The sequence below is a fragment of the Lutra lutra genome, chromosome 7 (assembly GCF_902655055.1).
Source record: "Lutra lutra chromosome 7, mLutLut1.2, whole genome shotgun sequence".
In the NCBI taxonomy this organism is placed as follows: domain Eukaryota; kingdom Metazoa; phylum Chordata; class Mammalia; order Carnivora; family Mustelidae; genus Lutra; species Lutra lutra.
The window spans coordinates 142,409,916-142,429,933 of NC_062284.1; the positions used below are offsets into that span (position 1 = coordinate 142,409,916).

The window sequence follows — 20,018 nt, forward strand, 5'->3', positions numbered from 1 at the left end:
GCTTTGGAATTGGGCGAAAAGCATTTCAAAGCCCCAAGAGTTTAAAAATGCTTTTCTTGCTGCCCTTTCAAAATTTTAGAAACTGCCCAGATCCCAAGCCTCGTGCTCAGATTCTGCCAATGTGTATTTACCAAGAGTCTCCAACAGGCCAGGCAGTAGGCGTGTGCTTGGCTCGAGGCTCCACCACTCAGCAGCTGTGTCTCTGGGCCAGCAGGACAACCGCTCTGAGTAGTGTCACGTCATAAACCGTGACGGTATTACCTGCCTAGACACGCGGCCCTGGCGATTGGAGGAGGTGGCATAGGGGGTGTTCTCTGGCGTGTTGGTGGCTCTGGTGCTCAGTGTTTTGTACATTTTGATTACACTTTCATATCGTTTGTCATGGTACATATATGCTTGTTGCGGTTTAATTCAGATATTTTTAGTGATTTCCTCCCATCCTTTCTCTCTAGAAAGCAAACCATTTAGACTCTGTTGGGATGACTGGAGTGTGTATGAGGAAAGAGGAACCATTTATAAGTCACAGGTCACAGCATCTTAAGAGCTGGGCACCTCACAGCCAACAGTATTCTTCATGAAAATCTTTTGCTGCATGTGCATTTGTGTGTGACACCCACACATACACACACACACACACACCCTCCTTTTAACTCTCCTGGGGACGGTGGAAGCTTCAGACTCAACGGGCTCTGATGAGCGGCTGACAGCCAGTGATCACTAGAGCCACATGCTGACTACGAGCGGTAGGACAGGGCCTGGGGGCCGCACCAGGATGCCCAGAATCACAGACAAGGTCCCGTGGGTGGGAGAAAGGGCACGTGGACTCTAGTGCTTCCCGCTGTGTCTGCCTCCCACATCTCTGGTCCTCGCACCAGCCTTAGCTCTGGATGGGGCCGTTCACAGGGCTCCGGAGCATAGCCCAGTCAGCCCCAGCCCTTGCACTTATGTTCTGGCCTCTGTTCACGGTCAACAGCACATTAAAGGTAGATGGTTGTTGAAGACACAAGTCGAGAAGCCAAATCCAAATTTCAGGGGTCAGCCCGTCCCCTGGACTAGGAAACAGAGAAACTAGCACTGCCCGCTGGCCAAGCCCATGGAGTGTACCCTGTCTGGGGGCCCCTGGGTCTGAAGCTGCCACAACGGCACCCACAGTCCTTTCCATCCCTGGAAACACTGGAGGCTCGTGACTGTCACCACCTGAGAACACACAGGCGGGAGAGTACATGCACCGAGTACCGAGTCCTTGTTGGCAGATAGAAAGCACATCTGTATCCCTTAGGGTTTGCTTCAACACTGTGCCTCCACGGTGGACTTGGCCCTTATCCTCATTGGATAATCAAGGACGTGGAGCCCAGACCAGGTCCGTGGCCACCCTTCTGCCACCCTCTCCACCCAGGCTTTCCCTGGGCTGTTGCTGCCGGCATCACTCTCTGGAGGCCAGACACCCCAAGGCTGGCCCAGCCCAGCCCCTGGGACCCACCCTGCAGCTCTGGGGCCAGATGTCTGGGGAAACCCGTGCAGGGGCCCCGTGTGCTGCCTCCTCTGGCCGGGGGCCTAGCCTCAGGGCTTTCTGTCCTTTGAGATACAAGTGACAAAACTCAAGCCCTGAGGTCCCTGTCACCACGGTGGAACCACATCACTTCAAAGGAAAGCCAGCATGCTGCTTCTTTCTTTAGGAAATGCTTACCTGAAGGAACTTTGCCTGAAAGAAAAGCCGAGAATAAACGTTCTTGTTAAGCCAACAGAGTATTTATGAAGCCCGGAGAGGAATGGTTTTTAACAGTTACTGTCAAGTGTACTAGTCTTCCTTTATCTTCTCACCAAACAGCTTACCGTGCTTTTTCTCGTGTTCACAACAGGTGGTTTGTGTTCGATACGGAAACAAAAGACCTGGTCACCGTTCACACGGACGGAAACGAACAGCTGTCCGTCATGCGTTACTCCCCGGGTGAGAGCCGCAGTCCGCTGGCCATACAGTTAGGAAATCCTGCGTGCATGTCTTTAAAGGAAGAAATCTCGCAAGCCTCCTGAGCGGAGCTTAAACTGTCCTGCTTCTTACTGTCAAACGTAGACAAAATTAGACCGATTCGCGTACTGAGTCCCGTGCGGTCACCACCCAGCTGCAGACGTACCCACACTTAGCCGATCTGGCTTCGCAGGAGCCCCTTCGAAGCAGTCCCAGAACTTAGCCCTTCATCTGTTAATATTACCGAACAGATCGTGAGAAGATGAGGCCTCTTTATTTTTTAACACCTTTATTCAGGTATAATTGACAGATTCTGAGTGAATTCATGCCACCGTACAGCCGTCACCACAAACCTTGCCATCGCCCCAAAACTTCCCTCCCTGCCCCTTAGCGATTAAGCTCTACTCCCACCCCTCAGCCTTAGGCAACCACTGATCTGCTGTCTGTTCTATAAATCGCCTTTTCCGGACATTCCCTATCAGTGGAATCACATACTACAGAGATCTTCTACCTGGAATACTGGTTTTTGAGATTAATTTGGGTTGTTATGCATGTGTCCGTACTCGATTCCTTTTGAAGTGCTAGATAGGATTCCACTTCGTGGATATGCCTCATTATATGCTTATCCGTTCATCCGGCAGCGGCCACGGGGGTGGTGTCTGGTTTCTGGTTATTACGAAGAGTGCCCCTGGGAGCACTCACTGTAGGTCTCTTTGTGGTTTGTTTTCATTTCTCGTAGGTGAATTCCTAGGCATAGGACTGGTGGATTGTGTGGTAAATCTGTCTAACATTTTATGAAACGGTGCCCAACTGCTTGCCACAGAGTCCACACGGTCTCAGGTTTCCACAAGCAACGTGGGGATTTGGGTTTTTCTCTGCATTTCCACCCACACCCGTTATTACCTGCCTCTTTCACAACGACCCTTCTGGTAGGGGTGGAGTAGTATCCTGCTGCGGTTTTGTTTTTTGTTTTTTTAAAGATTTTATTTATTTATTTGACAGACAGAGATCACAAGTAGGCAGAGAGGCAGGCAGAGAGAGAGAGGGGGAAGCAGGCTCCCTGCCGAGCAGAGAGCCCGATGCGGGGCTCCATCCCAGGACCCTGGGATCATGACCTGAGCCGAAGGCAGAGGCTTAACCCACTGAGCCACCCAGGTGCCCCTCCTGCTGCGGTTTTAACTTGGCTCCCAAACTCGGAAATGCTGGGAATGTTCGCCTGTGCCTGTCAATCACTCCTGTACCTTTGGTGAAATACCTTTTCAGGTATTCTGCCTGTTTTCTAGTCAGGTTGTCTGTCTTACTCTTGAGTTGTAAGAGCGCTTTCTAGAGTCCGTGTATACGTTCTTTATCAGCTCTGCCACTTGCACGTTTTCTCCCAGGTGTGGCTTGTCTTCCCATCTTCTCAATGGGGTCTTCTGAAGCAGAAGCTTTCCATTCTGATCAAGCCCAGTTTCTCAGGCTTTTCTTTGAGGGATCATGCTTTTAGTGTCGCACCCAAGTCCTGAAGCTTTTCCCCTCGGCTTTCTTTCAGAAAGGTGATTGTTGGGGCGCCTGGGTGGCTCAGTCCGTTAAGCGTCGGACTCCTGGTTTGGGCTCAGGTCATGATCTCAGGGTCGTGGGATCCAGCCCCGTGCTGGGCTCCACGCTGGGTGTGGAGCCTGCTCCAGATTCTCTCGCCCCCTCTCCCTCTGCCCCTTCCCCTCCTTTGTCTGAAAAAGAGTATTTCCCTTCGAGCGGTTTCAGTCACATCCCACAGACTTTGATACGTTGTGTTTTCACGTCCATTCCGTTCAAAACATTTCCTAACTTCCCTAATGATTCCTTCTTGGGCCTGCGGGTTCTTTAGATGTGTGCTGATGAATTCCGAACGTTGGGGGATTTCCCATGTCCCCTCCTGTCGCGGCCTAGAGCGCATCTTGTGTGGCTTTAATCACGCTTGCTTCATGGAGACTTGTTTTTACGGCCTGACACTGGTTGTCCCGGACAGTGTCCCAGGCGCACTTGAGGAGACTGTGCGTCGTGCCCTCCTGGGGGCAGTGCCGTCTACTGGTCGGTGGGACAAGCTGGTGGCCAGCGTCAGAGCTGACCGATGTGTCGCTGGGGTCGTCCGTGTCCTGTCTGACCGCTCCGGCGTGGCCGAGAGGGAAGGCTTGCCCTCTCCCGCTGACACCATGGGACCTGTTAGTTTCTCTTCCCAGCCCTCTCAGTCTGGCTTCACACATTTTGGGTGGAGGACAGGCCAGAGCAGCGCCCCAACCCCCCCAGCCAGGGAGGCTCGCATCCTCCGCCCGCAGCCATGCGTGCGGGGCGTGTCTGGAGTTCAGGCCGTTTCCGGGTGTGCCTGGCTCCTATTTCCGCTGGCGCTGCGGCGTCTTCCCCGGGCATGCGCACAACCTCGCCGTGGCTGCGAGCTTCGGGCGAGCAGGGCTTCTCTCCTGGCTGCCCCCACGCGGGCACGTACGCGCGTGCGCGCGGCCTCCCACCGCCACAATGGACTCACTCCAGCGGCGGCCGTGAGTACAGCCTGCGGGAACCGTGGGCACTCGCCGCTCCACCAACCTGGAGATGGTCACTTCTGTCTACAGTGCTGCAGCCCAGAGCTTTGTAGGGAGTGAGCCGCCTGACCACGGAAATAAAGCCGGTGGTGCTCAGGGCCCTGCCCGGCCAGAACCTCGGAGCCCCCCAGCCGGTGGGCGGGGTGAGCACAGCCCCAGGCAAGCGCCCCAGGGACTCATGCTGTCCTTCCCCACAGGTTCAGCAGCTTTTTAAGCATAAACACTTCTCGGATGGATTTATGCCTTTGATCATTTCCAGAGTACGGAAATGGTTATTTTGGTCGGTTTTGTACGTCTTTATAATCGCATTATGGGGAGAGGATTTGCCAGGCTTCTCCCTACGCCACAGCTGGAAGCCCTGCCTACTTATTTTTAACATAGCCACAGTGTCACTGTCACCTGCTCAGCCCAAATAGCATTAACTTCTTAATATCATGAATAGTCAGTATTCAAATTTTCACTGGACTTCTTAACAGTTTAAATTGGGATCCAAAAAAGTCTCACACGTAGTAACTGCCTGGGATGTCTCTGAAGTCCATTTTTTTTTTTTTTTGAAAGATTTTATTTATTTATTTAAAAGGGAGATAGTGAGAGAGGGACTACAAGCAGGGGAAGCGGGCGAAGGAGGAGGCTCCCACTGAGCAGAGAGCCTGATGCAGGGTTGGATCCCAGGACCCTGAGATCCTGACCTGAGCCGAAGCAGACGCTTAATGGGCTGAGCCACCCAGGCGCCCCTGAAGTCCCTTTTAATCCACAGTTCCTTGTGCTTATTCTCTCTCTCCCTCCTCCACCCCCTCCCCCCTCTCATGTGTACAATGTTCACTTGAAGGAATGGGCTCATTTTTCCTGTAGTTGTTTTCTCCACTCTGGATTTTGCTGAGGGTGTCCCCATGGTGTCCTGTTAACATGTTCCTCTGTCCGTTGGACTTCCTCTGATGTGATGTTTGCTTCTAGAGCTGGATTCCATCTAGATTCTGCTTGTATTACTGTCTTCCAGCTACCAGAGAGTCACATCTTCTCTCACTTTGTGTGATCTTAGGAGCTATTGGTGCCCAATCCCCAGATCCACACGGGGCTACAAATGAGTGGTTTGGCGATGTTAGATTTTCTTCTTCACTTATTAGATAGAATAGTTCCATAAAGAAAAACTGCTGATCATCTACTTTGTTATCCAGAAGCATGGCAGCGTTCGTTAAGGAAAGTCAAGTTAAATGCCTGATTTCTTTTTTTTTTTTTTTTTTTTAGATTTATTTATTTGGGAGAGAGTGTGTGCAAGCAGCAGGGAGGGGCAGAGGGAGAGGGAGAGACAGTCTTAAGCAGACTGTGTGCTGAGCATGGAGCCTGACGCGGGGCATGATCTCACAACCCTGAGATCACAACCCAAGTGGAACCCAAGCATTGGACGCTTAACTGCCTGAGCCACCCAGGTGCCCCTGCTTGGTGTCTTTTACTTTATTTACCAATTTCCAAAATAATGAATTTGTTCTCTGTATGCCTTAACAGTGATCAGTCAGTGGTGGTGGGTTGGATGCCATTGTGAACCGAAGTATATTTGTTCTCTTTCCGTCTGTGATAGTTATCACAGGTGGAGCAGTTTACTCATCTCGGGCCAGTGGAAGCCTGAGTCCTTCTGACAGTGTGGGTGCCAGGAGTGCTCATGGCTGCTGGGCGGGCCCTTGCTTCTAGGCCTTGTCATTGGATGCTTGTGTTTTAGGAAATGCTATTTTTCTGTGATATGCAGGATATTCAGCTACGTAAACACTCTCGGAAATAGCAATTTTGTCCTTGGACATACTTGGCCCAGACTGAGCTGCTACTGCTTTGTAGGAATTCTCTATTCTATAGGCTGAACGGTCGTCCTCTCTACGTCATGGCGGAGCCGTGTTCTTAATCTCCGCTGGTATGATGAGAGAAGGAGCACCCCTCCCAGATGTGTTTTCCTGGTGCCTGAGCAAAGTTCACACTTGTCACCCTAAACAGACACCCCCCTCCAGGCACCTTGGAACCTTTTCTCCGATGTTGAGAAGATGTTTACTCAGCTCAGAATGCCTTTCATTCTTAATGTTTTAAGTATCATATTTTACTGTTAATTCTGGCAAATATTTTGCATTCTTCTATGCGTATTACATGTTTGTCATCATTTTCTGGTTATTTGAATGTTTTTGAAATGCAAGAAGCCTTTGTCTGCACTCTCTTTCCTAGGAAGCCCTCAGATCTCTACCAGCTCCTGTGGACGTGAGCAGAGTTCTTTGGGGAGTATATTTGCATTTCTTGTCAGTTATCCTCATGGCATCCCCTGGAGCAGGGACCCCGATGCAGGGCTCATTCCCAGGACCCTGGAATCATGACCCAAGCGGAAGGCAGCCGCTTAACCAACTGAGCCACCCAGGCGCTCCATGGAGCTTTTCTTCATTAACCAGGGGACCTTTTTCTCAAAGAGGTTTTTGTACACCATGTTCATGGCGCTGTTATTCTATGAGAACTATTCTAAGTGGTAGAAGCAACCCCCGTGTCCGTCAGTAGATGGATGGAGAAGCAAAATGTGGTCTAGCCGTTCAACAGAATAGTATTCAGCCTTGAAAAGGAAGGAAATTGTAACACATGCTCTAACAGGTGACTCTCGAGAATGTCACGCTGAGTGAAATAAGGCAGACACAAAAAGACAAATTGTATGATTCCACTTACAGGAGGTGCCTAGAGTAGTCGAAACCCTAGAGCTGGAGCAGCTAAAATTATAACAGATGGTTCCGTTATGAAGAAAGTTAACAGATGATACGGTAGTTCTTACCTTGAGGTCATTGGCTTAGGAGTGTATAGGCCAGCATGCCGACACGTCGCGCATCAGGCTTTCAGCCGTGCTTTGCCCTTAATCTATGTCACGGGCAGCAGAATCAGCAACGAAATCCTCCAGGCTCTGGAGTCAGACTGCCTGGGTTCAAATCCCAGCTTCCGTAAACCTGTGTGACCCTGGGCAAATTACTTTACCACTGTGCCTCCATTTTCTCTCCTGAAAAATGGGCATATCTGCCTGTCTTCAGGGTTTATGAGGATGAAATACATGAATACAGGAAGAATATAGGAAGAGCTTAGGATGGTACCTAGTGGACACTACATAAATGTGAACTGTTGTAATTTGATAATAATTATCATTAGCCTTTAGTGTTTATCATCATCATTATTGTCAGGGCCCTGTCAGTTGGAGGACTCAAGGGTGGATGGTTTCCCATGCAGCTCTGCAGCCTTCTCGAGAACCGTCACCACAGATGGTCTCCCCCTCCAGGCCTCCGCTGTCCTTGGCCTGTTTACCCCTATTCCATCAGGATTCCCACCTGGGACAGGCTGACTTGGTCTTGCCAACACCCTTATTTTGACCTGGCCCAGGCTAGGACTTCCTGAAACAGCATTTCCTGATGGTTTGTTTCCTGTAGGACTCCCTACCTTGGAGAAGGAAAATCTGATGACAGTGGTTGGGGGGAGAACCTTTCTTAATGACTTATGATGGCCAGTGACCCCCAGGACCTTTCCAAATGCTATCCAGGGAATCCTCTGAATTGCTATGAAACAGAACTGTTGCCACGCTCTGTGGATGGAGGCGCTGGTGCTTGGTGTGAGAAGGGACGCATCGCAGTCCCCCAGCCGGTGCACGGAGACCCTGCTACTCGGGGTTCCGTTCCAGACCCCGGCGCCCGCCCCACACGTGGTTCCTGTCTCCTTCCTTCTGCTTCCTGGCCTCAGGAAAGTCTGACCCTCTCTGGATTAGGCTCTCGGGCCTTGTTTCCTTCCCAGTATATCCTGCATCGCCCCTCTTTGCCTTCACACTTGGCAGCTCCTCCGCCGGCTACGAAAGCGGGCTCTGCTTTTATGCTACATGGAGCTCCTTCCCCGTGTTTCCACACAAGCACCAAAGCCCCATTCCTTAGGTTTTCCTGAGGCCAGAAACCCAGGCGAAAATGGTAACTGATGGCCTATTTGGAAGAGAGGGGTATAGGGCCTTCCAGGCAGGGCAAGGGGGTGGGAGGGGGGACAGAGCGTGCAGAGATGAGGTAGGAGGGGTCTTCCAGGCAGGGCAAGGATAGAAGGGAAGACAGTGTGTGCAGAGGTGCAGTGGGAGGGGCCTTTCAGGCAGGGCAGGGTGGTGGAGGGAGGACGGTATGTGCAAAGGTCTGAGAGCCTGAAGCTCAGCGAGAAGCGAGGTGGCCATATCAGGGAGGGTCTTGTCGGCCCGTCACCGAGGGAACGAGTGTTGGTCCTTCCCTGTGGGAGTGGCAGGGACGGAGCTGCTAAGGGGAGAGATCTGGTCAGGAGTGGATTTCTTTTTTTTTTTTTTTTTAAGGATTTTATTTATTCAACAGACAGAGATCACAAGTAGGCAGAGAAGCATGCAGAGACGGCGGGGGCGGGGGGGATCGATGCGGGGCTCGATCCCAGAACCCTGGGATCATGACCAGACTTGAGCCACCCAGGCACCCCCAGGAGTGGATTTCTAAAAGACAGCTTTGGAAGTGGTATAGGACTCCCTGAAAAGCAAACTTTTCTCTTTAAGTCCCTAATTTGGCTATTTTTTTATAGATCTGTGATGTCACTAGCATTACTTGTCATTGATAAGTGTTTGTATTTAAAATAAATGTCATTGCGTATTTCTGCAGACGGGACCTTCTTAGCCATTGGCTCGCATGACAACTGCATCTACATCTACGGAGTCAGCGACAACGGGAGGAAGTACACGCGTGTTGGCAAGTGCTCGGTAGGCTCTCTTCTCATTTTTGTGGGGATGTGTGTGGTCACCGCGTGTCTGTCGTGCCAGGAATTTACAAGGCACGTGAAACGCATCCTGCTCTTCCCTCCCAGGGTCATTCCAGCTTCATTACCCACCTGGACTGGTCTGTGAACTCTCAATTCCTCGTGTCAAATTCTGGAGACTATGAAATCCTTTACTGTGAGTACACCCCAGGGCCTGTCTGGGTTTGGATCACATAGAACATTCACTCGGAGACCAAAACGGGGTCTCCTGCAAAACCCCACTTCCCATACTGCCTCGGCCTGTGCCATCGCTTCCAGGCCTCTGTTTCCTTTTCTGTAACACAGGGGAGTTTGGAAGGGCCACCTCTAAGATCCTTCCCACCACTGAGATCCTGGGGAGCCCAGGGTAGTGTGGGCCCCTCTGGAGCAGAAGATGCTGGGCTCCAAGGAGAGGGATGCCAAGTCGTGGAGGGAGACACCCGAGGGGGCAAGTGGGGCAAGAAAGAGTGGGTTGCGAAGGCGTCATCCCAAGCAGGCAGACACAGTGAAGTCTCTCCTGCCTGGGGGGACAGCAGCCCCTGGGGCCCCTTCTGCTTCTCTCCCCAGCCCTCCTGGCAGTGTCTGTATCCAGGCAGGACCTGAGGACACTGAGGATGATAAGGCTGGCACTTCCGGAGCACAGGCCACACCCCATGCACTGGCTCCTTACATGTGTGCCTGGCACCTGCCGTGTGCTGAGCTCTGGGCTAAGCATGGGGATCGTGGGGCAAAAGGAGGGTCTCATGTGCAGCCTGCAGGATGGTACTAAAAACTTTATATACATTTTCTCTCATGATCCACAGCTCTCCAGGCTTATCCCTTTTATAGACAGGAAATCTGGGCTCAGACACGAGGCCACGGCATCAAGAGCCGGTGCACAGGGAGGCAGCCGTCCACTTGCTGGGGACCCCAGACAGGTGGAGCTGCTGGCTTGGAGGAAAGAGGGAAATAGCACATGCCAAGTGGTACCCGGTCTTCCCTCCCTGCCCTGTCCAAGGTGCTGCCTGACACAGGGCAGAAGCAGGGGGACAGACTTCAGAAATAGGCCATGGGTCTAGAGTCTTCTCAGACACGGTCTCATACACTGAGTGAGAACTCGTTTGCGGAACAAACAAATCACCTGGGTATGACTGGTTTCCATAAGCTGCCACTCCTAACCCCGGGCTGAATGGGTGTGTGTGTGTGTGTGTTGGGGGACAGCTGGGGGGCCTGACGTGACAGCCTGTGGCAGCTGTTCAAGAGCTCTGTGGGGGAGCTGGGAAGGGAGACACTGAGCAGTTGGAGGCCAAGGTACCCGCGGATGGTCAAAGAGAAGCCAAACTGCAGGAAACAGCCCCAAAGAGGGAAATGGATGGGAGGTGGTACCCGGAGGCCCCAGGGGTTGGGCACACGGGGCTGGGAAGCGGAAGGGGTCCCACTCCGCAGGGCTCTCGCTGGCGGGACAGGGCTCTAAGGGCCAGCCTTGTCAGGGGAAGAGGGGGGCCTTTGGCTCAGACGTCACCAGACTTGTACTGCTTGTTCCAGGGGTTCCCTCTGCTTGTAAGCAAGTCGTAAGTGTGGAAACTACGAGAGACATTGAGTGGGCTACTTATACCTGCACTTTGGGGTTCCATGTCTTTGGTAAGTTTTCTGAAGCTTTCATTCAGTTCAAAATAACGTGTATCCACTTTTAAAATTTTTTTTTTTTTAAGATTTTATTTATTTATCAGAGAGAGAGAGAGAGGAAGAGAGAGCGAGCACAGGCAGACAGAATAGCAGGCAGAGGGAGAAGCAGGCTCCCTGCAGAGCAAGGAGCCCGATGTGGGACTCGATCCCAGGACCCCGGGATCATGACCTGAGCTGAAGGCAGCTGCTTAACCAACTGAGCCACCCAGGCGTCCCTCCACTTTTAGAATATTTCCCTAATAGTTACAAGCTCTCATGGTCGCCGGTTTTGTCCAGCTGCTCTGTTGCCACATGAACCCTACATGGACATGCTCCCTGCTGCTCCCAGGGGAAGAGCCAGGCGAGAACCAGAGAGAGATTTAACCCTTACTGTATGAAATGAGTCCTGAGATATTCTAGAATCTTCTATGAGGTTGTGCCAGACTTCCTAGAAAGATAGGCCAGATGGCACTCAATCTATTTATCATTTGTTATATTTTTTTTGGTTCTTTAAATTTTTCACTTCCTGTAAAGTTGAGATTGGAATATATTTATAAATGGTGTAAAATAAATTACCACAGTGTAGCAGAATAAAAAAGAAAAGACAATATTTATAATCTCTTTATGTAAGACCATAAGTCAGTAAGGTGGTCAGAATTTCACAAATCTCTTTAGAGCTAGCATCTATCATTTTCTGGTATAAATGCTAGGAACTCCTGGCTTTACTCTAGATCTGCCAGTTGAGAAATGGATGTACAGTCAGCTGTCTCAGATGCAAAGTTATTGGGACCAAAAGGGTCTCCCAGAGCAATGATCAGCAGACACTGCCCCCTCCCACTGCCAGGCTCCAGACCCATGGCAGGCAGATGCCACACCTGCCGGATGCCACCCAAGCAGCCACAGAGGGCAGATACCAAGAAACACCGAGGGCACCTGGGTGGCTCAGTCTGTTGAGCGTCTGCTGACTCTTGATTTCAGCTCAGATCATGATCTCAGGGCAGTGGAATCGAGCCCTCCGGGCCCCCCTCCTCGGGCTCCATGCTCAGCGAGGACTCTGCTTGTCCCTCTCCCTCTGCCCGCCCCCCAACTATACACACACACTCTCTCTCATAAATAAAGAGAATCTTAAAAAAACAAAACAAAACAAAAAAACCCTAAAAGGCACATACAGGGTTAAACAGTCCTTTGGAGAGACTCATATAGAGTTCCCCCAAAAAACCCAAAAGTTAGGAAACTCTAGGCTGAGGACTGGTCAGCTTCTCCTCAGATGCTTTGGGAATAAAGGAAAGGCATTGTGTCCCAAGCCAGGGTTTCTGGCACGCCCTGTGCTGTGGAGTCCAGAAGGAAGGGGCCCCCGAGAGTCATAGGAGCCCAGAGCCTGCCGTGGCTGTCGCCTGGGACCAGTGATCTGGGAGCTGCCATGGCGGAGACGATCACGGGCAGGCTGGGAGCTGGCCCCGGCTTCGAGAGCGAGGGACTCCGGGCGATCTGATCTCTGTGGCAGCTCAGTGGTGGGCCCCGCGCAGCGTGCCCTGGTGTCTCTGGACTTCAGGGCTCTGTCTGTGGCCTTCATTTCAGGAGTGTGGCCGGAGGGCTCTGACGGAACCGACATCAACGCCGTGTGTCGGGCCCATGAGAGGAAGCTGCTGTCCACCGGCGACGACTTCGGCAAAGTGCACCTGTTCTCTTATCCTTGCTCACAGTTCAGGGTATGGTCTTCCCCCGGACTCTGCCCTCGGGACGCGTGTGTCGTGGCCCCACCTGGCGGTCTGGTGATGGACTAGAAAGGCCGCCTACATGAACCTGCCAGTCTCGCGTGCAGACACGACCCTGTCGTCCCGCTGTCCTGGAGCTCTTCTGGGCTCCCCACTGCTCTCTAGGGAGAACCCCCACCCACAGAGCCCTTGTAGCTGGCTTGTCCACCTCTGTGGCTTCCTTAAATGGGCCTCACGCCCCCCACCAGCCTCTCTCTGCTCCAGCCCTGCTGGAGCTGAGCCAACACCAGTGCCTAGATCACCCTGCCCCGTCCTTCCCAGACCTGAGGCCCTTCGCCTTCCCCCTCAGCCTGGGGCACCTGGTTGGTCCTTCCTTTGGGCGGACCCAGGCCTGGTACAGCGCTTGGGCCCTGAATGTGTCCCCTGCCCGTCTCTGTCCCCCCACCAGGCCAGACTCTCGGGCTGCAGGGAGGGCCTCTGCATGGTGTGTTGGCACGTCCCTACTGCGCCTGTGCACGAAGCAGGTGCATGTGCGAGAGCTGCAGTGGGAGGGAAGAACGAGCGTAGAATTCCAGGACTTTCGACTCCGCATAGGACACTCTGCGTTAAGTTCTTTCTCTGTCATTCTTCCCCAGGCTCCGAGCCACGTATACAGTGGGCACAGCAGCCACGTCACCAACGTCGATTTTCTCTGTGGCGACAGCCACCTCATCTCCACGGGCGGCAAGGACACGAGCATCATGCAGTGGCGGGTCATTTAGTCCAGCAGGAAGCGCGGGGAGCAGGACAGGGGCAGGCACTCGTGCTGGGCTCCACCACTGTGATTTCTGTTCTGTCTGAGAAGTTCTGACAAACCTCAGGAAAACCACTCCCTCTACCGGTTACCTTAGCTTAGCGAATCAGTGAGCGTCACACCAGAGCAGCGGTTCACGGTTCTCCTTGGTTGTACAGTATATAAAACAGTGCACATTTCATATTAAAAAAAACATGCCAGGGTTTACATTATGGTGACATCAACAGAAGCAACTGGTATATCCTTCGTAACTTTTCCATGAACCCTTAAAAAATGGTCACAGAAATGCCTTTTAAAATATTGTACATAAGCTTTACTCTCTCCCCACCTAGCTCGCTAAGTGAAATATTTATGATAATAATGAGGTACTGAATTGGGTTCGCTATTGATTAATTGGTCCTAAGGGGATAAAGCGATGGAGAAGAGCGAGGAGGACTGAGCTGCACAGCTGAATTGGGAAACGCAAATGTGGCTTTATTTGGTTACATTCTCCGAGGGTTCCTTCCGTCCTCCCTCCGGGAGGCTGGCGAGAAAAGGGTTGCAGTCTTCTTGCATTAAGCAGACTGTACTCCAGAGTAACTTCCGCACTTCAGCAGGGTATGCAGGCACCGTAGAATTTCAGTGACACTGTCCACCTACCCCAGTGCAGGCCCCCGCCTCACTCCCTTCTGTCCCACGCTCACTTGCCCAGAGGAGCGGTGGAGACATCTAAGCCACCTTCCGTCTACGAGTCGGCATGATCTGGTATTGTATAGGACTGTAGAAATTCATCCTAAAGACGTAAGGCTAGGCTTTACTATTTTATGCTTATGGACATTGTATATTTGTATTCTAAGACCAAGTAGACCAAGTCAAAACAGTATCTCTGAAGTGTACAATAAACCTGCGGCGGGGAGAAGTCTGGAAGGTTCCACCGGGTGCCAAGGGCAGCTTCTCTTCCCGTCTTCTGTGCGTGGACGGCTCTCTACACTACAAAATAAAACTGCACTCTGACGAGTCAGACAGAGGTGGTGTACGTTTGTCAAGAAGGCCTTATCCATTTTGATTGTGTGACAGATTGAAATTTATTGTTTACATTGGGGAATGTATCTCAGATTTTAAAAATAGAAGAGTAATAAACAGACTTAAAAACAAACACTAAGATTTCTACTTGTTCTAGGCAAGTAAATGAATGGAATTACCTGAACTCCACGGCGCTGGTTGTCCAGAGTGGCTGACTAATAAGCACATCTGGAGGCATGTTTGTCCCGTCTCCAGCCTGCGGCGCAAGTGCGGGCCACCGTAGAGACGTGTATTAAAGATGAATCTGTTTGTATGTATCCTTATCAAATATATTCTATAATGAAATTAAAGCTGAAAAGGATTTCTTATTGACCTATAATCATGAAAATATATAAATTAAAATATTTAAAATTAGACATGATTCACACTATATTCTGTTTCATAGACATTTTTTTTGTTGTTCTCACCTGGGTCATTTGCAAATGGGACTTTAGCTTGCATACAGTGTGTAAGCACTCATCGGATTTGAGGACCATAAAGAATTCAGCTTAGGGCCACCTGGGTGACAGAGTAGGTTGAGCATCCAACTCTTGGTCTCGGTTTGGGTCGTGGTCTAGGGGTCGTGGGACTGTGCCCCACATTGGGCTCCGCATACATTCAGTGCAATCTACTTGGGATTCTCTCTCTCCCTCTGTGCCTCCTGCTCATGCTCTCTCTCTCTCTCTCTCTCTCAAATAAATAAATCTTTAAAAAAAAAAAAAAAGGAATTCAGCTGAAGGATGTCTGCCTGGCTCAGGTTGAGGAGCCGTCGGTCCCAGGGCTATAAGTTCGAGCCCCATGTTGGGGTTAGAATTTCTAAAAAAAATTTTAAAACTTAAAAAGTTTTTTTCAGCTTAATTACCATATCTAGTTGTTATTTTTACTTGGCTATGTAATACTGGCAAAAACAAAAACCTTTACATTAATAATTAGGGGAATCACCAGATCAAGGAAGGGCAAAGGGACCCATTATTGATCTTATAAGATCTTTTATTTCTATATAATTCTACCCTTTTCCAGGTTCATAAAGGAAAAAGGATATTTATATAAACTATTACTGTTCATATTTGTCCATATTTTATTTATTTACTTATTTTGGGGGGTGGGAGAGGGAAAAGGAGAGAGAGAATCTCAAGCAGGTGCCACACCCAGCACAGAGTCCGTTGTGGGGCTCGACCTCACCACTCTGAGATAACGACCTTCCGAGATCCAAGACCTCTAGGACAAGAGGCCCGGAAGCAGGGGCGACTGCCAGGCCTCTTCCTCCCAGTGGCCCGAGGCCCCTGTCAGCTTAGCTGGGCTATGAAGAGTGACAGCCGAGGGGCTGTTGCCCTAATCTCCATGAGGCGCTGACAGCGGTGGCCAGGCTACTAGCGGCGGCTGCGGAGAAGAAGGGCTGGTCCGAGGGAAGTTTCCAGGGGAGGCATGTCAGCAGGTGAAGGACCGCCTTGGGCCGTGGGTGCGGTTCGAGCCCCACCCCGTTCTGTGGTCCGATGGCCATGCCATTGGCCAAGGTGCAGAGCACTGCGAGTCTGAGGGTGGATGACGCCTGGGACAGGGTAAAGCGAGGTGAGGGGCCTCCGTGATGTCCAAGAGCAAGTGCAAGCGTAGGCATTTGGCTAGCAGGCTCAGGACAGAAGTCCAGCAGCAGGTGCCACGGTGCCACAGAAGAGCGCCACGTCTGACACTGGGGTGTGGCCGAGATTTCGGGAAGCTGGTCCAGCTGGGTGAGGAAAGGGCCTCTGCCCCAGCCAGGGGTACTCAGAGGCCCAGGGCACCCAGAGGAGCACCGGCTGCCTGCAAGGAGAGGCCTCACTCCAGAGCCCACACACACATCTTCCCCACCCTCCAACTTTTTTTTTTTTTTTTTTTTTGAGAGAGTGCAGGGGGCGGGTGCAGAGAAGAGGGAGAGAGAGGACCACACCCAGGGTGGAGCCTGACATAGGGCTCGATCTCACCACCCTGAGATCATGACTTGAGCTGAAATCAAGAGTCAGATGCTCAACCAACTGAGCCACCCAGGCGCCCCTAACCCCCTAAGGTTTTGAATGACTACTTCCACTGCCCAGAAGTGACACACTGCACCCATTAACCATGTTTTCTGTCATCTGGGAGCAGACTACCATCATATGATCTCTAGATCTTCTATGGGCTTCTAGAAGAGCCCATAGAAGAAGCAACGTTTGAACTCCTCTGGCCTCCTCAAACGGGGTCTAACTGCACAACCGGGAGGCAGTTTGGTGAAAATGACAAGAAACGTACTGATTCACTGTGGTTAATATATATATATATATCACTTTATGGGAAATTTTGAACATACACTGAAGTAGAGCCTCTCACCAAGCTTCAAAAATTATGCACATTCAGAGAATCTTGTTTCCTCTGTCTCCCCGAATCTGGATGACATAGAGGACTGGGATGTTTTCAAAGCAAGTCCAAGTCATCATGTCATTCCCCTGTAATGCCTCCGTCTGCAGCTCCCACAACAATTTATTTCAGTAACCACCGTAACACCATCACCACTGACCAGCGACAGTGAGTTCTTATGGTTTGATATCCAGTCCACCTTCCCGTCTCTCTGTTGTCAGACCAGCCATGTCTCCATGCCAAGCACCACGTGGGGATGCCACCCAACCAGGCAAAGCATGGGATGCAGAGCCCACCTCGAAGCCTGGCGCAGGGGCTAGAGCACCCTTGTGCAGCTGAGCTCAGGACCCTTCTCCAAAGCCCACTCTGAGCCCCAGCTCACTGCCGCTTTGCACCCTGCCCCTCCCCACACCCTGCCTCTGGTCCCTGGGGATGCCCCCCTTCTGCGACACCCGACCTAGATTCTTCCCACCTTGGCTGGCCGGTGAGAGGGAGACCAGACACGGGACCAGCTCTGAAACCTTCTTTCCCCTTTGAGGGCTGAGCCTTGTTTCCAGGGAGTGGCAGTTCCAGCCCCTCCCACAGGGTCCCCACTGCTCCAGCTCGGCTCCTCCACTCCCGTTCTGGAACCTGGGAGGGCTGGCGGCGGGGAGGGTGGACTAGGTACGTTCCTGCTCTCTTTGGATACGTGAGCACCCTTCACTGGGGAAGCCCAAGGGAGGGGTGAGGTTGGGGGGCCCGTGAACACAGATTTGCCTGAGTTCAGGATGTGGACGAATTAGCAACAAATATGGTTGTCTGAGCTGAGAGCAAAGTAAGGGCCGCGGCGCCTGCCAGATGAAGACGGCAAAGGTAACCCTCCCTGCTGGATTGGACCCTAACCCCCTCCCCGGGCTCCGCGGGCTGCAGGCGCGCCACCTTGTGGCGGAAAGCAGCGCCGGCTTCTCTTCCTCCCGGCTGGAAGGACGCTCTGGGTTCTGACCTCGGTAGGCCGGGAGTGTGGGGCCAGAGCAAGGAAAATGCTTCCACGACTCCGACTCCGTCGGACTTCCACTCGCTGGATGAGGCAGGCGTTTCAAGCGACTGTCCTCAGGGAGCTTTCGAGGATCTTGGGGGAGCCCCAACATTGCAGACAGTCTCACCCTGAGTCCCCTTACACTGGATAAGGGTGTTCTATGAAGGACCTCTCGTGCCCCCCCACCCACTCCCGGCAGGACTTGATCACCGGGAGTTGCTCCCCAGTCCTCTTTTGGTGGGAGCCCCCCTCCCCACTCCAGGAGGCCCTGTGGGCAGAATCCAGGCTCTCTACCTCGGTCAGAGGAAACCTCTGTGCCCCCCCACTCCCTGACCCTGAGACTGGCGGGAAGGAGGTTCCATCCCCCCACACACAGCCTTCTCTGCACATCTGGCTGAGAGCCACCTCCTGCCTTTCGATTTTCAGCCATCAACTCACCAATCCCAGGGGCCACCCACCAAGCTCTCCCCTCCCTCTTGGGAGGAAGGGGGCTGGAATCAACAGCTCAACTTTGCCCCAAAGAAATTCCCCTTACAGAGACCTTTTTTTTTTTTTTTTTTAATTCTACTGCCAGACACTTTTGTACCCATAACAGGGATGAGGGAGGCTAAGAGGTCTCTTGGGAACGTCCTTGGTAAGTTCCGCCCATAGCCTAGCAGCACCTTCAGATGGTCACTTCCGTTGGATCTTGGCTCCTGGACTGACATGTCAGTTCAACAGCTGGTGACACAAACCATCAGGATACCTGCAGTTTCCCTGTGCATCTGAGCAAGAGTTTGACATCGCTGCCTGGGAGGGAGACCGCTGGTTTTCTAGGGCACGCACCTGCTCGCTTCTCAAGATTCTGCCCAGTCTCCACCCTGGGCACCAGCGGAGTGCCTGCTACCAGGCCACAAGGCTGCACAGCAGCTGCGAGAGGTAGCATCACTCGCCCCCCTCCCTTTGATGAGGAAGAGGCAGAGGGTTAGAAAGAGGAGTTTGCCCCAGGCTGCTTGGGTGACAGTCCAGGTTCTCCCAAGCTGTGTCCCCCGCCCCCACCAGTACTCTCAGACTGACGCTCTGCTCGTGCAGGCTCTCCGCATGACTTCGGGACTGCCCCATACTATATATGATGTGTCGTAGGTAGAGACTCAGGCGCAGGTTGCCTCTGTAACACACTGGAAATTCTGTAACAAAGAAGCCTGTTGACCCTGACACTTCCCATACTCATGCACTGGGCGCTTCGGCTCCCACGACGCTGATTATTGGCCAGGATCGATGTTCCGCGGCATACCATCTTGGGAAACACTGTGGGAGAAGGTTAGTCATGCAGAAGCTTAATATAACAGAGGAGTGAAAGGGAACCCAGATGCCGAACAATTCTCCACTTCCTCCTCTCCCCCCACCCCCATCCCGATAGGAAGGGATTCAAGGCCAGATTCAGAAGGGCGACAAGGCACAGGGGTGCTTTTCTGTTATTCTGGAGTTCCTGGCCAGTTTATCTCACTCTGTGCACCTCGCTCGAGAGCACTCAGCCTCCCTGATGTATACGGTCAGGAGCGGGAGACCGTCAGGGTCCCACGGAGAACATCCGGGGCATTGAAACAAGCTCCCTCCCACCTCCCCCACATAAGGGAGGATCTTGTTCTTTTTTTTTTTTTTTTTAAGTTTTTTTTTTTTTAAGATTTTATTTATTTATTTGCACAAGCAGGGAGACCGAGCAGCAGGCAGAGGGAGAAGCAGACTCTCCGTGGAGCAGAGAGCCCAACATGGGACTCGATCCCCAGACCTGAGATCATGACCTGGGGCGAAGCCAGACGCTTAAACGACTGAGCCACCCAGGCCTCTGTAAGATTTTATTTTTATTTATTTGACAGAGAGAGAGAGAGAGAGCACACCAGCAGCGGGAGAAGCAGGCTCCCCGAGGAGCAGGGAGCCCAAAGTGGGGCTCGATCCCAGGAGGGGTCAGGGGTGATGCAGGATACTTGAGCCTGAGCAGTCAGTAAAGTGGTTTTTTATTTGAGCAGAGATTTAAGTGGTAGAGTGAGGACCCAAGCCTGTGGCCATCTGGGGGAGACGGTCTGCAAGGCAGAGTCCCTGGGAGCACATGGTGAGGAAGGAAACAATGTTTTGTTCAGGAAGACCCTTTCTCTGTAAACACAGA

The 20,018-nt window shown here is 52.0% G+C and overlaps 1 protein-coding gene across 4 annotated transcripts in view; it reads left to right on the top strand.

Annotated features, from left to right (window-relative positions):
* EML1 (EMAP like 1) overlaps nt 1–14,868 on the top strand; it is a 176,599-nt gene extending 161,731 nt beyond the window's left edge. For all 4 annotated transcript variants that reach the window (XM_047737143.1, XM_047737140.1, XM_047737141.1 and 1 more), the window contains 6 exons: nt 1,860–1,948; nt 9,168–9,265; nt 9,370–9,457; nt 10,825–10,920; nt 12,523–12,653; nt 13,295–14,868. In XM_047737143.1, coding sequence (XP_047593099.1) covers nt 1,860–1,948; nt 9,168–9,265; nt 9,370–9,457; nt 10,825–10,920; nt 12,523–12,653; nt 13,295–13,420 — 628 coding nt within the window. In that variant the 3' untranslated portion in view covers nt 13,421–14,868. The remainder of the gene's footprint in view (nt 1–1,859; nt 1,949–9,167; nt 9,266–9,369; nt 9,458–10,824; nt 10,921–12,522; nt 12,654–13,294) is intronic.
* Nucleotides 14,869–20,018: the final 5,150 nt, after the last annotated feature.